This window comes from Apium graveolens, chromosome 11 (assembly GCF_009905375.1).
Source record: "Apium graveolens cultivar Ventura chromosome 11, ASM990537v1, whole genome shotgun sequence".
Lineage (NCBI taxonomy): Eukaryota > Viridiplantae > Streptophyta > Magnoliopsida > Apiales > Apiaceae > Apium > Apium graveolens.
Window position 1 is genome coordinate 198,252,028 of NC_133657.1, and position 12,810 is coordinate 198,264,837.

Below are 12,810 nucleotides of genomic sequence, written 5' to 3' on the forward strand. Positions count from 1 at the left end.
ATATTAAATTCAACTTCTTCTACCAATTTATATTTTAATTCATATCGAGTTCTATATTATTCTAATTTATTATTTCGGACGAAATTAATAAGCAAATTAAATATAATTATTAAGATTTAGTTGATATGTCATGTGAATCGGGTTAAGATAAAATAATAATACTACCAGTTCTCCTAAAAAATTATACAATTGAACTTGGATAAACAAAATAATATATTTTATTTATCCAGGATAAAAAAATACATTATACAATTGATTCAGACTAACACAAAACTAAAATAAAAATACAATTCGACCCACAAAAATAAAATAATATGTACTAATTATTCAATATAAAACAATATTATCTTATTGATCCACACTTAAAAAAAATTAAACTAAAAATAATTAGTTTGATTTGGTCGGTATATTGGGCATCGGGATAAAATAAAATAATATAAACCAGTGATCCGAGATAAATCAAATTAATATTAGACTAAGTATAATTCGTATCCTATTGATGTGAACTAAAAATCAAATTTTAATTAAAACATAAATATTTTTTTAAAAAAATACACATAAAATTATCAATAAAGCTATATCGTTCGATCAGTAATATTGTCTTTTTCAAATATCTTTTATAGAATTATTGTTAATCGATTAAGTAATCAACATGCTAAAATAATATTTTTTGAGGTCCCAACATAATGAAGACATTATATTTTTACCCTCAATACTATAATAATTTTGTTATAATAATATTTCCCTTCTTACCAATGCTATCACTTTAAATAAGTTTAAATTTTCTAAAAAGTTATGAACATATACGTATACTAATATAATTATTATGAAGTAATATCATTTAAAGTTTTAAATGAACAATATCAAAAATTAAATTCAATTCTTTTTATAAAAAATATATAATATCAAAAAAAATATGTACATCCGTGCATAGCTGGTTATAAACTAGTAAATAGTAAAAGCTAACATAAGTAAAGTGATCAAATGCAGTCAGCATCAGGTTAAAATGGGCTTATGGTTCAAGTATGACACTTATATGAAACGCCGTATCCTATCCACCGTCTTTTTTATACATCAACCAGCTATTTTTCTCATCAATTAAGAAATCAGGCAATCTATTGATGCTATTTGATGTTCCGGCCGTCCTCTTGTATGATCTATACTACGTTTAAGTTTCACTGCACTAATACTTTTATTTCTTCCAAAAAATGATACAAAGAGGTTTATAAATGATTTTAGCCGCAAGTCCAGAGGTTTAAAGATTGGAAGTTTATATATGTGGCCAATAAAACGAAACATTACGTAATCAAAGTACATAAGAATTAAGATACAATACTTAGATTAATTTAGGGAGTTCCAACTTTCTAAATGAAGGTTGTTTACAGTATTAAAAATCAGACACACACTGATGGACGGTGAGAGTGTATCAGGTACATGAATCAATTTCTGATATTTGTCGTCGAGACAGACAGGCCCCAAAGGTCTGAAAAGGCAGACTCAGATGATGTCGATAGACAGTTTTTATAATTCTTTCCGCATTTGGCTACTGTTCTGACACTCTCAATTAACTCCTGAGTCCTGACCTCTTGTGACAGTATCTCCGCAAGCTGTTCAGGGCTTATTACCAGCTTCACCTTCCAAATACCACCTGTTGACATGTACTTGTTACTATTACTTTTATTGCTTTGCTTACATAGCCTTAAGCCTCCTGATCCTGCTTGTCCTCGTGCTACAGAGTAAGCTGATGGCAGGGACAAAGACGACGAGGTTTTCTTAAACAATTTTCTGCTACAATGATCAAATGACATCCGATAGGGTGCAATGGTAGACGAACAATGTGAAGCAGCCAGGGGGCGACTGTTGGATCGTACGTGGCCTATTTGTAGCTGATTCTGTTGTCCATAATCAGAACCAGCTGCAGGTACTTTGTTTAGTACAGATTTTCGGTTGAGAGGGAGTGGTAAGAGGTAGTATGAGTTACCTGCCAATAGCATTTCATTGTGAGGAATTGGATTCCAGAAAAGATCATGGCTTCTGAAGATGACATGGCCCGGAAATTCATCAGTAATGCTCTCTGCTGTAGTTGGCTCATAAAACTCCATGATTCCACCGCTTGATGTTATCACTTTAATTACTTCGTTTTCGTGATCGCCAAACCCTCCAAACAGACAATTCCCCATATCACTACGATAAAAACCTATCGATCAAAAAAATTTAAATACTCACACACACTACCTCCATTCGAAGACCTCTTATTTCCAAGTGAGACGATTACTGTTTCTACTTATAGACGATTACTAGAGGAAATGCGCGGGAAAATTTGCAGCACCTTCTGCTTTTTCTAATGCTGGACCAATTAAAAAGCAAAAGATGGAATTATGGAAAGGAAAAGAAAAAAAATGGCGCCATGTTTCTATTCCAATTCCAACTTCAAAAGTATACATGCTAGATTGCTAGGCACAAGTCAAGAATCTTTAGTGAAGTGGACCAAGTGCTTAATATTTTGGACCTGTGTTATATAAAGATGACCAATCCATTGATAGTGTCTATGGCCCAAATAACAAATTCTTTAGACCAGTTTTATACAAAGTGGACCGAAAGCACCGGACCGAGCCTTTAAGAAAACACTAAACAGCGTTATTTTTGCACTAGGCCCCTGACGAGTGTATGGATGAGTGGTTAATTTATTTTAGTTTATAACCCTTGTAATACGACCGTCAATTTTGGATTACGGGTCGAGTTCGTGTCGGGTCATATTTTTAGGTCAAATTTTAGATCCGACACTAATCCGTTTTAAAAAAAAATATTGATCCACAAAATTTTAACAATAACCCGACCCATTAGATATCTATAAGGACAACCTTAACCTGTAAAATTTGTATCTGTTTCGTGTCAGGTTATCGGATAATCTTAGGAGGCCTATCTTGTGATGCACATAATTTTCTTAAATTCAAATAATTTTTAATAATATGTTTTATTTATATGTTAATTTTTAATAATTTCTAATAATTCCAATTTAAATATACAAAAATTATTGATAGTACGCCATATGATTCAGAAGTTGCTACTGTCAAGAATAATTCGAGGGTTCTTGTATTTCAGTAAAGGTATTCACGGATTATTGAGAGTTCGCAATATAATGCTAACGTGATTAGACCATATATTTCTAATTTTTTGTCTAAGTTAACCAGATATACGAGTAGTCCGAACAAGACTCATTAAGAGGTTATGGATAGAGTTCTTAGCTATCTCAAGGGAACTATTTTCATTGGTTTGCATTACTGGAGATTTACGGGGTACTAGAGGTGTATATTAATGCAAGTTGGATAGCTAAAAAATCTTATTTTAATGGAGTGACTGGATACTCGTTTGCCCTTGCGGTTAGAACAGTGTCCTGGAAGTATCCTAAACAGACTTTAATTACTCGGTTTACATTTGAGACTGAGTTGTGTGCGTTGTGTGCATTGAATGTCACGGTGACGGAGGTCGAATGGTTTCATGAACCGATGTCAGTCTTACTAGTAGTAAGCGAACCGCTTTCTGCCATTTCAGTTCATTGTGATTGTCGTACAACTATCGACAAGATTAAAATTGTTAAGTGTAAAACTAAGATGAAAAGACACATCTAAGTTAGACTTAAGTCTCTAAGGGGTCTTGTGTCTGATATAATTATTGTTATAGAGTTTATAGGAACGAAGGATTATATAGATGATTCGCTGACTAAGGGGGTTTTAGTATGCTCTCATCCTTAGGTCGAGGTTGGGAATGAGATTGGTAACCCATCATTATTCATCAACAGATATCCCTCGAAGTGTATTTAATATGATAATAACAAGTTGTAAAGATGAATTGATAGTACATCTACCATATATTTTTAGATACTCACAAATCTGACTCTATACCCTGTAAACCTTAGGAGGTACTGGAACTGCTCGTTAGCAAGAGTTTAATAAACTCTGATGGAAGCAGTTATGGGTCAGAATTTTCCAAACTTTGATCAGGTTATATACTTTGTCATAATTTAAAAACTCTGAATGGGGTCAAGTCGTAAGACGAGATATTGGCAGTATATTTTTGGAGAGGCCCGGTGAGCCCATCCCAATCGTCCAGGCTCAGGCCCACTTAAAGGCCCAAAAGACGGGCTCAAATCAACTCTACATCCGAGCCTCGCGCTTAGGCAAACTGAGCTCTGCCCGACAAACTTTACTAACACCCCACATGAGCACTTGACGCCCCCATGTGAAACTCTGACACGCCACCAGTCGTCACTGCCCCCTGCCCAAAATAATCGCTGCCTATGTTAGCAGACATGAAAGCTCATACACCCCCCCCTAAACGCACGTGATGCCCATTTGCTCCCATTTCCTATAAATATCAAATGAAGCAAGAGGGGAGAAAGCCCACAAAGATCTAGAGGCTCATCATTTGGCGCTAAGAGGGGCCTCCAAAACTCTTCTACCCACCATCCGGTCCTTAAGCAGGCCTCACCTCTGTGCTTATTAGTACTTAAACGGGTCACGACTCAGTTAACATCCAATCAGTATCTGAGGTCATACAAAAGAATCATGGAAATAATTCGATTCAACAACACCCTCAACCATGACCAGGAACCATCAGAGGTGCGGCAACTTCCACCCCCGCACCGATCAGCGAAACCGAAGTTGAGGACCAAAGACAAAAGCTCAACCGACAAGCCGCGTCCCGCGAAGGGGAGCTTGCACGCAAGCGAACGGCCGAGGACCGGACCCAGCCTTCATCAGCTCATCCCCGGGTCAGCAACCTCTCAGATAATTGTTAGTGTTTATGCCCTAGAGACAACTATTATGTTTATGTTATGAGATATTTAGATTATTAATTATGATTTTATGTATTATTCTTTAGTAATTTATTATATCTTTATTTTCTGCGATAAAATGTCAGATTAATAAATGTCCTTGGAATATGATATGTAAATCTATATCTCTAAGTACGTGACTTAGAAATGAGATTATGAAAATAGTATTGATATTCTTAAAGGTCCCTAGTTAAATATTATTGTTAAGGGACGATAATAAATACGTTGAGACTAGTGTGTTTGTTGACTGATGATCATATCTCATTGATCATAAGATGGTAATACTAAAGTCAAAATACAGACACATGTATTAAATACATGGTGCTGGATTGACCCGTTGTGAGATACTATATGTTTAAAGTGTCATAAGTTAATCTCACAGTGATAATGATGTATTGGTCCTTAGACCTGAAATCATTATATTTCTATACGAGAATTAATATACTTTGATACTATTAAAAGTTATCCTTGACCAGGTAATAATAAAAGTAGACATTGTGTATATTATGAATCGAATGAGAAATATGAATGATTTAGATGGGATTTAGCCATCCTATATTAAAGGAGTGATATTATTGGTCTCTTGATTGAGTAAGAGTATAAAATGCATGGTCGTGCTCAAATACTGATTTGTTTAACTGTTTACTCATTGATCAAGGATTAAACGTTAATAGAGGATGACACAATGCATGCCTCGAGTTTGATCTCTAATAAAAGGCTAAAGGGATTATATTACATTGTACATTATTCACGCAAGGTTTAATTGAATCACTAATTATTATTATTACTTGGGGAGCAATGATGTATTACTAGATGTCACTCATTGTTTATAATTTTATTATTGGAAAATAAAATTATTGTCAACGTAATAATAACCTAAAGGGTCACACACAAAGAATGTTTAAAACGGAGTGTTATTTAAATTATGAATTTAAATATTTTATTATTGTTAATTCGAATTTAATTTTTAAATTAATTAAGTGAGACTTGATTAATTGTATATATATTAGAATTTGAATTTAATAATAATATAAATACAAAATCGGAATGGGTCCTTTTAGAAGCCCATTATGATTAGGGTTAGGCCCGAATCCCCTATCTCCCTATATATACATTCAGATGTATATTTTTAGGGTTTAGTTGAAATAATACGTTTTTAAGAAAACCCTAGCAGCTCTACATCTTAAGAGAGGCTAGAGAGAGAGAGAGAAAAGAGGCAACCAAATCGACTAGTAACGGCTCTAGTGATCGTTGGATGATAGGATGTTTGTGTGGATATCTTAGATTGCAAATCTTCGAAAGGAGGGATGTTGTGTTGGTTCATCAATATTAGAACGTTCATCACAATCTGAAGGAAAGCTTTATTAAGGTAAACATCAATTCTTCATAATTATCCGGTCATTATACATAGATCCTGCGGTAGGAATTTAAATTTTTTTATTTTTCCTTTGCGTTTTATTGATCGAATCTCTAACAATAATGACCTCCAGGTACAATCGCTGACCCAACCTCAGTTGGAGACCGTCGTAGGCTTTTACCAAACCATGACGCCCCCAGCAGCTGATGGGCCCAACCTCTAGTCCACACCCACCCCAAGCCAGATCCTCAATACAAATGCTAAAAGAGACATCATCTTTTCACACGGCTCAGACGAAAACACAAAAGTTGGATCCCCAAGGAGATCGGTGTTCTCTCTACTCAGCGAATCACGCTGGGAGGACCACCCCCGCCACAATGGCCCCCATCATAGAAAGAAAACCTGGAACCACTACAAGGCTCACCCGGAGGACTTCTCTGACCTCCGTACTTTGATCTCTCAGGGCCCATCCGAAGATCATGACGAGCAAGACCAACCCCCGCCTCATCCGAAAGAAAAGAGGACCCGCAAAACACGAGACTAAAAAACTCTCGAAAGAAGACGGTCACACATAACCCCCGCAATAACACTCCAGAAAACACAAAAAAAGATGAAAACAACACTAACTAAACTCCATATTTTGAAACTAAGAACAACATACTTTCAACTTTCAAAGAAAAGATGTACATCATAAAGCTACAAAAAAATAAAGAACAATACAGCGAAATATTCATGCATGAATAGAAAGGAGAAGAAACGAATAGAGAAACCCCCCATGATGGTTCGCCTTCCTATGCGCCCACGCCCCTAATTTCTACCATTACCTCCCCACGTCTTCAGCCCTTGCATTGATGGCGTATCATTGATAGCCATCAATGCACATTCCCCAATTTTTGGGCATTCAACTACCCAAAAACCCTCATTTTTCAAAAAATTTCAAAATTTAAATTGCTACCTTTTCACTTAAAAAAACTTTAAAGAACAAAAGGCACCAACTCAACTTCAATTTAAGCTCACCCAAATTGGAAGACGGTCTCAACCGCCTTCCAATGGGGGCAGGCACCAACTCAACTTCAATTCAAGCTCACGCAAATGGAAGATGGTCTCAACCGCTTTCCACTGGGGCACCAACTCAACTTCCATTCAAGCTCACCCAAAATGGAAGACAGTCTCAACTGCCTTCCACTGGGGGGCACCAACTCAACTTCAATTCAAGATCACCCAAAATGGAAGACAATCTCAACCACCTTCCACTGGGGGGACCAAGTCAACTTCAATTTAAGCTAACCAAAAATAGAAGACGGTATCAACCGCCTTCCACTGGAGAGCATCAACTTAACTTCAACTCAACATCACCCAAAATGGAAGACGGTCTCAACCGTCTTTCACCGGGGGCGCCAACTCAACCTCAAATTCACATCATCACTCAAACTGGGAGACGACGTACTTCCCCATGCAACTAAAAGTTTCATAAAAGAGTGAGGGGGGGATGACAGGCCCAACCCATTCATCCAGGCTCAGACCCACTAAAAGACCCAAAAGACGGGCCCAACTCAACTTTGCATCTGAGCCTCGCGCTCGAGCAAACCGAGCTCTTCTCGACAAACTCTACTGACACCCCACATAGGCAACTGACACCCCTGTGTGAAACTCTGACATGCCACCAGTCATCATTACCCCTTGCCCAACATCATCGTCGCCTATGTCAGTAGACATGACAACTTATACACATCCCCTCAAGCACACGTGATGCCCACATGCTCCTATTCCCTATAAATATCCAACAAAGCAAGAGATAAAGAGGTTCACATTTTTCTACATACACAGTAAGCCCTACCTTCTCTCTAGCTTTCTCTCTCTAAAATTTGACCGGAATACTCATTTTTACACCGGAGGTGTCCTCGCAGATCACATCTCCATTGTGCATTCCGTCTCAGGTACCATCACATCCGAGCTCGACCTAACCCAAGAGAGGAGTAAGCTCACGGAGATCTAGAGGCTTATCACTCGGCTAAGCAAATATTATTATGAGGTCGTAATTAGAGAAATGTTTATTTCTTGAAATATTTTTTGAATATTATCGAGACGTAACTGAACCTCCGTCAGGGTCTGCCACCCCCGGACCCCGCCCGGGGGATGCCGCCCCGGACCCACGCTATATTTTTTTCTCAAGTTCTTTATTTGTTTACTTGAGCAAGGTGCTGGTTATGGCCTTAAGACCTTAAATTAAAGTTTATGATTTTGTTTTTATAAATACGACTTGCATGTCATTTTCATTATTCTTGCAACTATTTTACCTCGAATGTAACTCAAGTTTTCTTATGTAAGTACATTAGTATAGGTTGTTTTAATGTAATGTACTTCAAGAAAGCATGATTCAAGAGGAGAAATGTAATGTACTTCAAGAAGGCATGATCCAAGAGGAGAAGCAACAATCGAGACAAAAAGAATGAAGACTTGTAATTGTAATTGTATTTATATTTTTAACCATAGATTGACCTTGATCCTCTCATTAGCTTGAAAGAATCACATAGGATAAAGGCCGTAACCAAGCACGTTTACATATCGCACTTTACATATTGATGTATGAATGTATGTATAGAATAGTTAATGATGCATGCTTTAATTAGATTAATCATGCATGAATATATGTATTAGATACGTCACCCATGTCATGCCTAAACAAGATCAAATCTGTAAGAACACAAGATTTTAAAATTTACAAATGATTATGAGATTCTCGTGTTTATGAAACACTGAATGAAATACGAATCTTCTTTATTTTCGACATGGGGTGATTTTGTCAATAACGGGTTCATTAAACTTGTAAGGCTGTGGGTTTTAAGCGAGACTGATGTGACTCTGCCACTACCTGGAAATCAAACCATTGACGAGTATTGATTCGAAGTATTTTATTCAAGAAAAAATTGGGAATCTATTTATGATGGGATCATGATCGTTATAATGCTAACAAAATCCTAATGTATATATTAAGTTGTTTAGATGTCTTCCAATATGTCCAACGCGTTAACCCCTAGATCAATAAGAAGTGGGTTCTCCAAAGCGAAGTATTCCCATCTATCGTGGGACGGCGTGTTGAAGTATATGATACTTTTAGACCTTTGGGTTTGACTTAACTAAGTTACCACATTAGGATTTTGAACTTAGAGGCATAGAGTTTGGTGAGATTTATTGGATAAATATGAATAATTGTTGTTCCACTAAACTATCCAAGAGTTATATAGTTGATATAATTGACAAATGTTGTCTGCCTTATTGAATCATATTTTAGGAGTAAAGCCAAAGCTGGACTAAAATGTTGTGAAATTTGGATCTTGGCTCACTAGAAAGTATATAGAATTTATTCTTTCTGAATTAATAGTTAGGGCTATTAATTTGATAAAAATAGTGGGAGATATATATTTTGAATATATATGAATAATCACTTGAACATAATTTAATAATCATCTGTAGACCAATTTATCTTATGCATTTTTAAACATTGTAGATATCAAATGACAATCAATTCAAACAACTACTCTGTGCGATCAAGCCTTGAGAAGGACAAGCTGACAGGAAAAAACTTCCTTGACTGACAGAGGAACTTGAGGATTGTCCTCAAATAAGAGCGCAAGCTCTGTGTAATAGATATCTCTCGCCCTGCACCTCTCCCTGAAGGAGCATCCCGTACTCAACATAATGTTTATCAGAAATATATCGATGATGACACGGATGTTCAATGTCTCATGTTAGTGACCATGAGTGCTGAACTTCAGAAACAATATAAGAATATGGTTTCTTATGATATGATTGAGCACCTTAAATGTATGTTTGAAGGACAGGCTCGTCAGGAGAGGTTTGATACTTTCAAATCGTTGTATGCATGTAAGCAATGAGAACGTGATCCGGTTGGACCGCATGTTATAAGGATGATAGGGTATATTGAGTACCTTTCCAAGTTGGGTGCCCCAATTAATGTGGAGCACCAGATTGATCTTATTTTGCAATATTTAAACAACAGTTATTCTCAATTTGTGATGAATTATAATAATAATGTGATAGATAAGAACCCCACTGAATTGTTGGCTATGTTAAAAATGGCTGAGACCAATGTTCAGAAGGCGTCCCCTGCTCCCATGTTGATGGTGAATAAGGGGAAGACCAAAGGAAAGGGGAAATGGAAAGGCAAGAGGAATATGGGATCTAAATCTAATGCCAATCTGAAACCTGATCCAACCAAGGCTTTGAAGCCTAAAGGTGGTGTTCCAAAGGTTGGTGATTGTCACTATGGCAAGAAACCGAGTCATTGGAAAAGGAACTGTCATGCTTATTTGGAGGATCTGAAGAAGAAGAAGGCTGATGTTGCTGCTTCTGATTCAGGTATTTATGTTATAGAAGTCAATTTGTCTACTTATACATCTTGGGTATTAGATTCTGGATGTGGTTATCACATTTGTATAAATGTGCAGGAACTGCAGGGAAGTAGGACATTGGCGAAGGGAGAAGTCATCCTACGAGTTGGCAATGGAGCAAAGGTTGCTTCTTTAGCTGTAGGGACTTATCGTTTATCATTGCCCACTGGGCTTATTTTAGAACTAGATAACTGTTTTTACATGCCTGCGATTTGCAAAAATATTATTTCGGTTTCTTGTTTGGACAAAAAAGGTTTTTTGTTTTTGATTCAGAATAATAGTTGTTCTTTTTCATTCAATAATGTTACCTATAGGTTTGCACATTTGTTTAATGATTTATATGTTCATGATTTAGATACTCCTGTCTGTAACATAAATAATGATAATAAACGTATTAAGATGAAATACTTAAATCAAACATACCTTTGGCATTGTCGTTTAGGTCACATAAATGAGAAACACATTTCCAAATTACATAAAGATGGTTACTTGGATAAGTTTGATTTTGAATCACACGAAGAATGCAAATCTTGTCTCATTGGCAAAATGGCTAAAGCTCCTTTTACCGGTCAAGGTGAAAGGGCTACCGAACGATTAGGACTTATACATAGTGATGTATGTGGTCCAATGTGTACGATGGCAAGAGGTGGCTTTTAATACTTCATTACATTTACTAACGATTTTAGTAGATATGGATATATGTATCTTTTGAAGAACAAATCAGATTCTTTTGAAAAGTTCAAAGAATACAAGGCTGAAGTGGAAAAGCAAACAGGGGAAAGTATAAAAGTTCTACGATCAGATCGTGCATGAGAATACTTAAGCCTCGAGTTTAAAGGTTTCTTGAAGGATTGTGGTATCCTATCACAACTTACTCCTCCTGGAACGCCTCAATGGATTGGAGTTGCTAAGAGGAGAAATCGTACCTTGTTGGACATGGTGCGATCGATGATGAGTCTAAAAGATCTTCCAATAAGTTTCTGGGGTTATGCTCTAAAAACGGCTACATACACACTAAACTGAGTTCCAACTAAATCGGTTCAAAAGACTCCATGTGAGATATGGACTGAGAAACGTCACAGCATGTCGTTTATGAAAGTATTGAAGGGTTTTTAGCACATAAACGCAGCGAAAACGTAAATTTAAAGCTTAAAAAAAACCGAAACCCTCCACAGGACTCATGCGAAAAATAATATTTAATTCGTAGTTTAGTATGTTTACCGTAAGAAGCATTACGTTAATGAAAAGATGGAGGTCTTTAATGGCGATCCAAAAACGATGAACGGAGATCCTTAGCAGCTGCTCCTCAAGTGTGAAGCACTCCACCGGTATACACCAAGAAAACGATGTAATGAATGAGGAGGAGATGGAGAGAATTAGGGTTTTGTAAATCTTTTTGGTTGAGGCAAAAATAAGGTCTATAATAGTATATTTATAGGCAAAATTTTCAGCTGAAAATTTTCCCATAAAATATTATTATTATTAACCCTTTATTATTCTCACTAATAATTAAAAAACCTTTTAATTATTAATCCTTTTTCTAAACTCTTTAGAAATAATTCTCTCACTTGATTTAATTTCCAAAAATTAAATTCTTAATTAATAATATTAAGAACCTTTTTTTAATTAATTTATAATCAATTAAATCTCATTTAATCAATTATTAAATTTGCCAATTAATTATTTATTTCATAAATAAATAATTATCAGCAATTATTAATTAATTCTTCCACCATTAAATCATTCTCTTTTATGGTGTGACCATGTAGGTTCAATATTAAGCCGGTAGTAGAAATAAATAATAATAAAACTATTTTATCATTATTTATATAAATTCTCTAATTCATTAAATATGATTAATTAATTAATCATATTTATTCTACATCGTGAGGGATACTTCTCAGCATATCGCGACTATCCGGATAATACGAATTCACTGCTTAGAATACCAAGAACCTATTCAGTGAGTAGTTACCGTACAATCAATTCCTTATACCCTGCAATATCACGATTAAATACAAGGCATGGAACTTGTGTCAAGCCTATCTTATTTAATCACTTGCTTTCCCATTCACTATGCTTAGTTCTATTTAATGTAAATTAGAAACTCCTTTCTAATTTCATTCACTCTGGCCAGAGATTTCTGAACTAACATAAGTGGATCAGCATTGAACATTCTCTTCCTACACTGGAAGGGGTAGATCCTT

At 35.9% G+C, this 12,810-nt stretch overlaps 1 protein-coding gene across 1 annotated transcript; it reads right to left on the reverse strand.

Annotated features, from left to right (window-relative positions):
- Positions 1-1,205: 1,205 nt before the first annotated feature.
- LOC141697692 (uncharacterized) lies at positions 1,206-2,264 on the reverse strand. The gene is made up of 2 exons (XM_074502192.1): positions 1,982-2,264; positions 1,206-1,915 (listed from the first exon to the last, which is right to left on the reverse strand). The coding sequence occupies exons 1-2, from the start codon at positions 2,178-2,180 to the stop codon at positions 1,440-1,442; spliced, it is 675 nt and encodes a 224-aa protein (XP_074358293.1). The 5' UTR covers positions 2,181-2,264; the 3' UTR covers positions 1,206-1,439.
- Between the last annotated feature and the right edge of the window lie 10,546 nt (positions 2,265-12,810).

Bases quoted from the DNA above. Each gene is read 5' to 3' on its own strand.
- LOC141697692 (XM_074502192.1), bottom strand. From the start codon at position 2,180: ATGGGGAATTGTCTGTTTGGAGGGTTTGGCGATCACGAAAACGAAGTA. The intron at 1,916-1,981 runs GTAACTCATACT...AAGTACCTGCAG, and splicing joins CAATGAAATGCTATTGGCAG to CTGGTTCTGATTATGGACAA.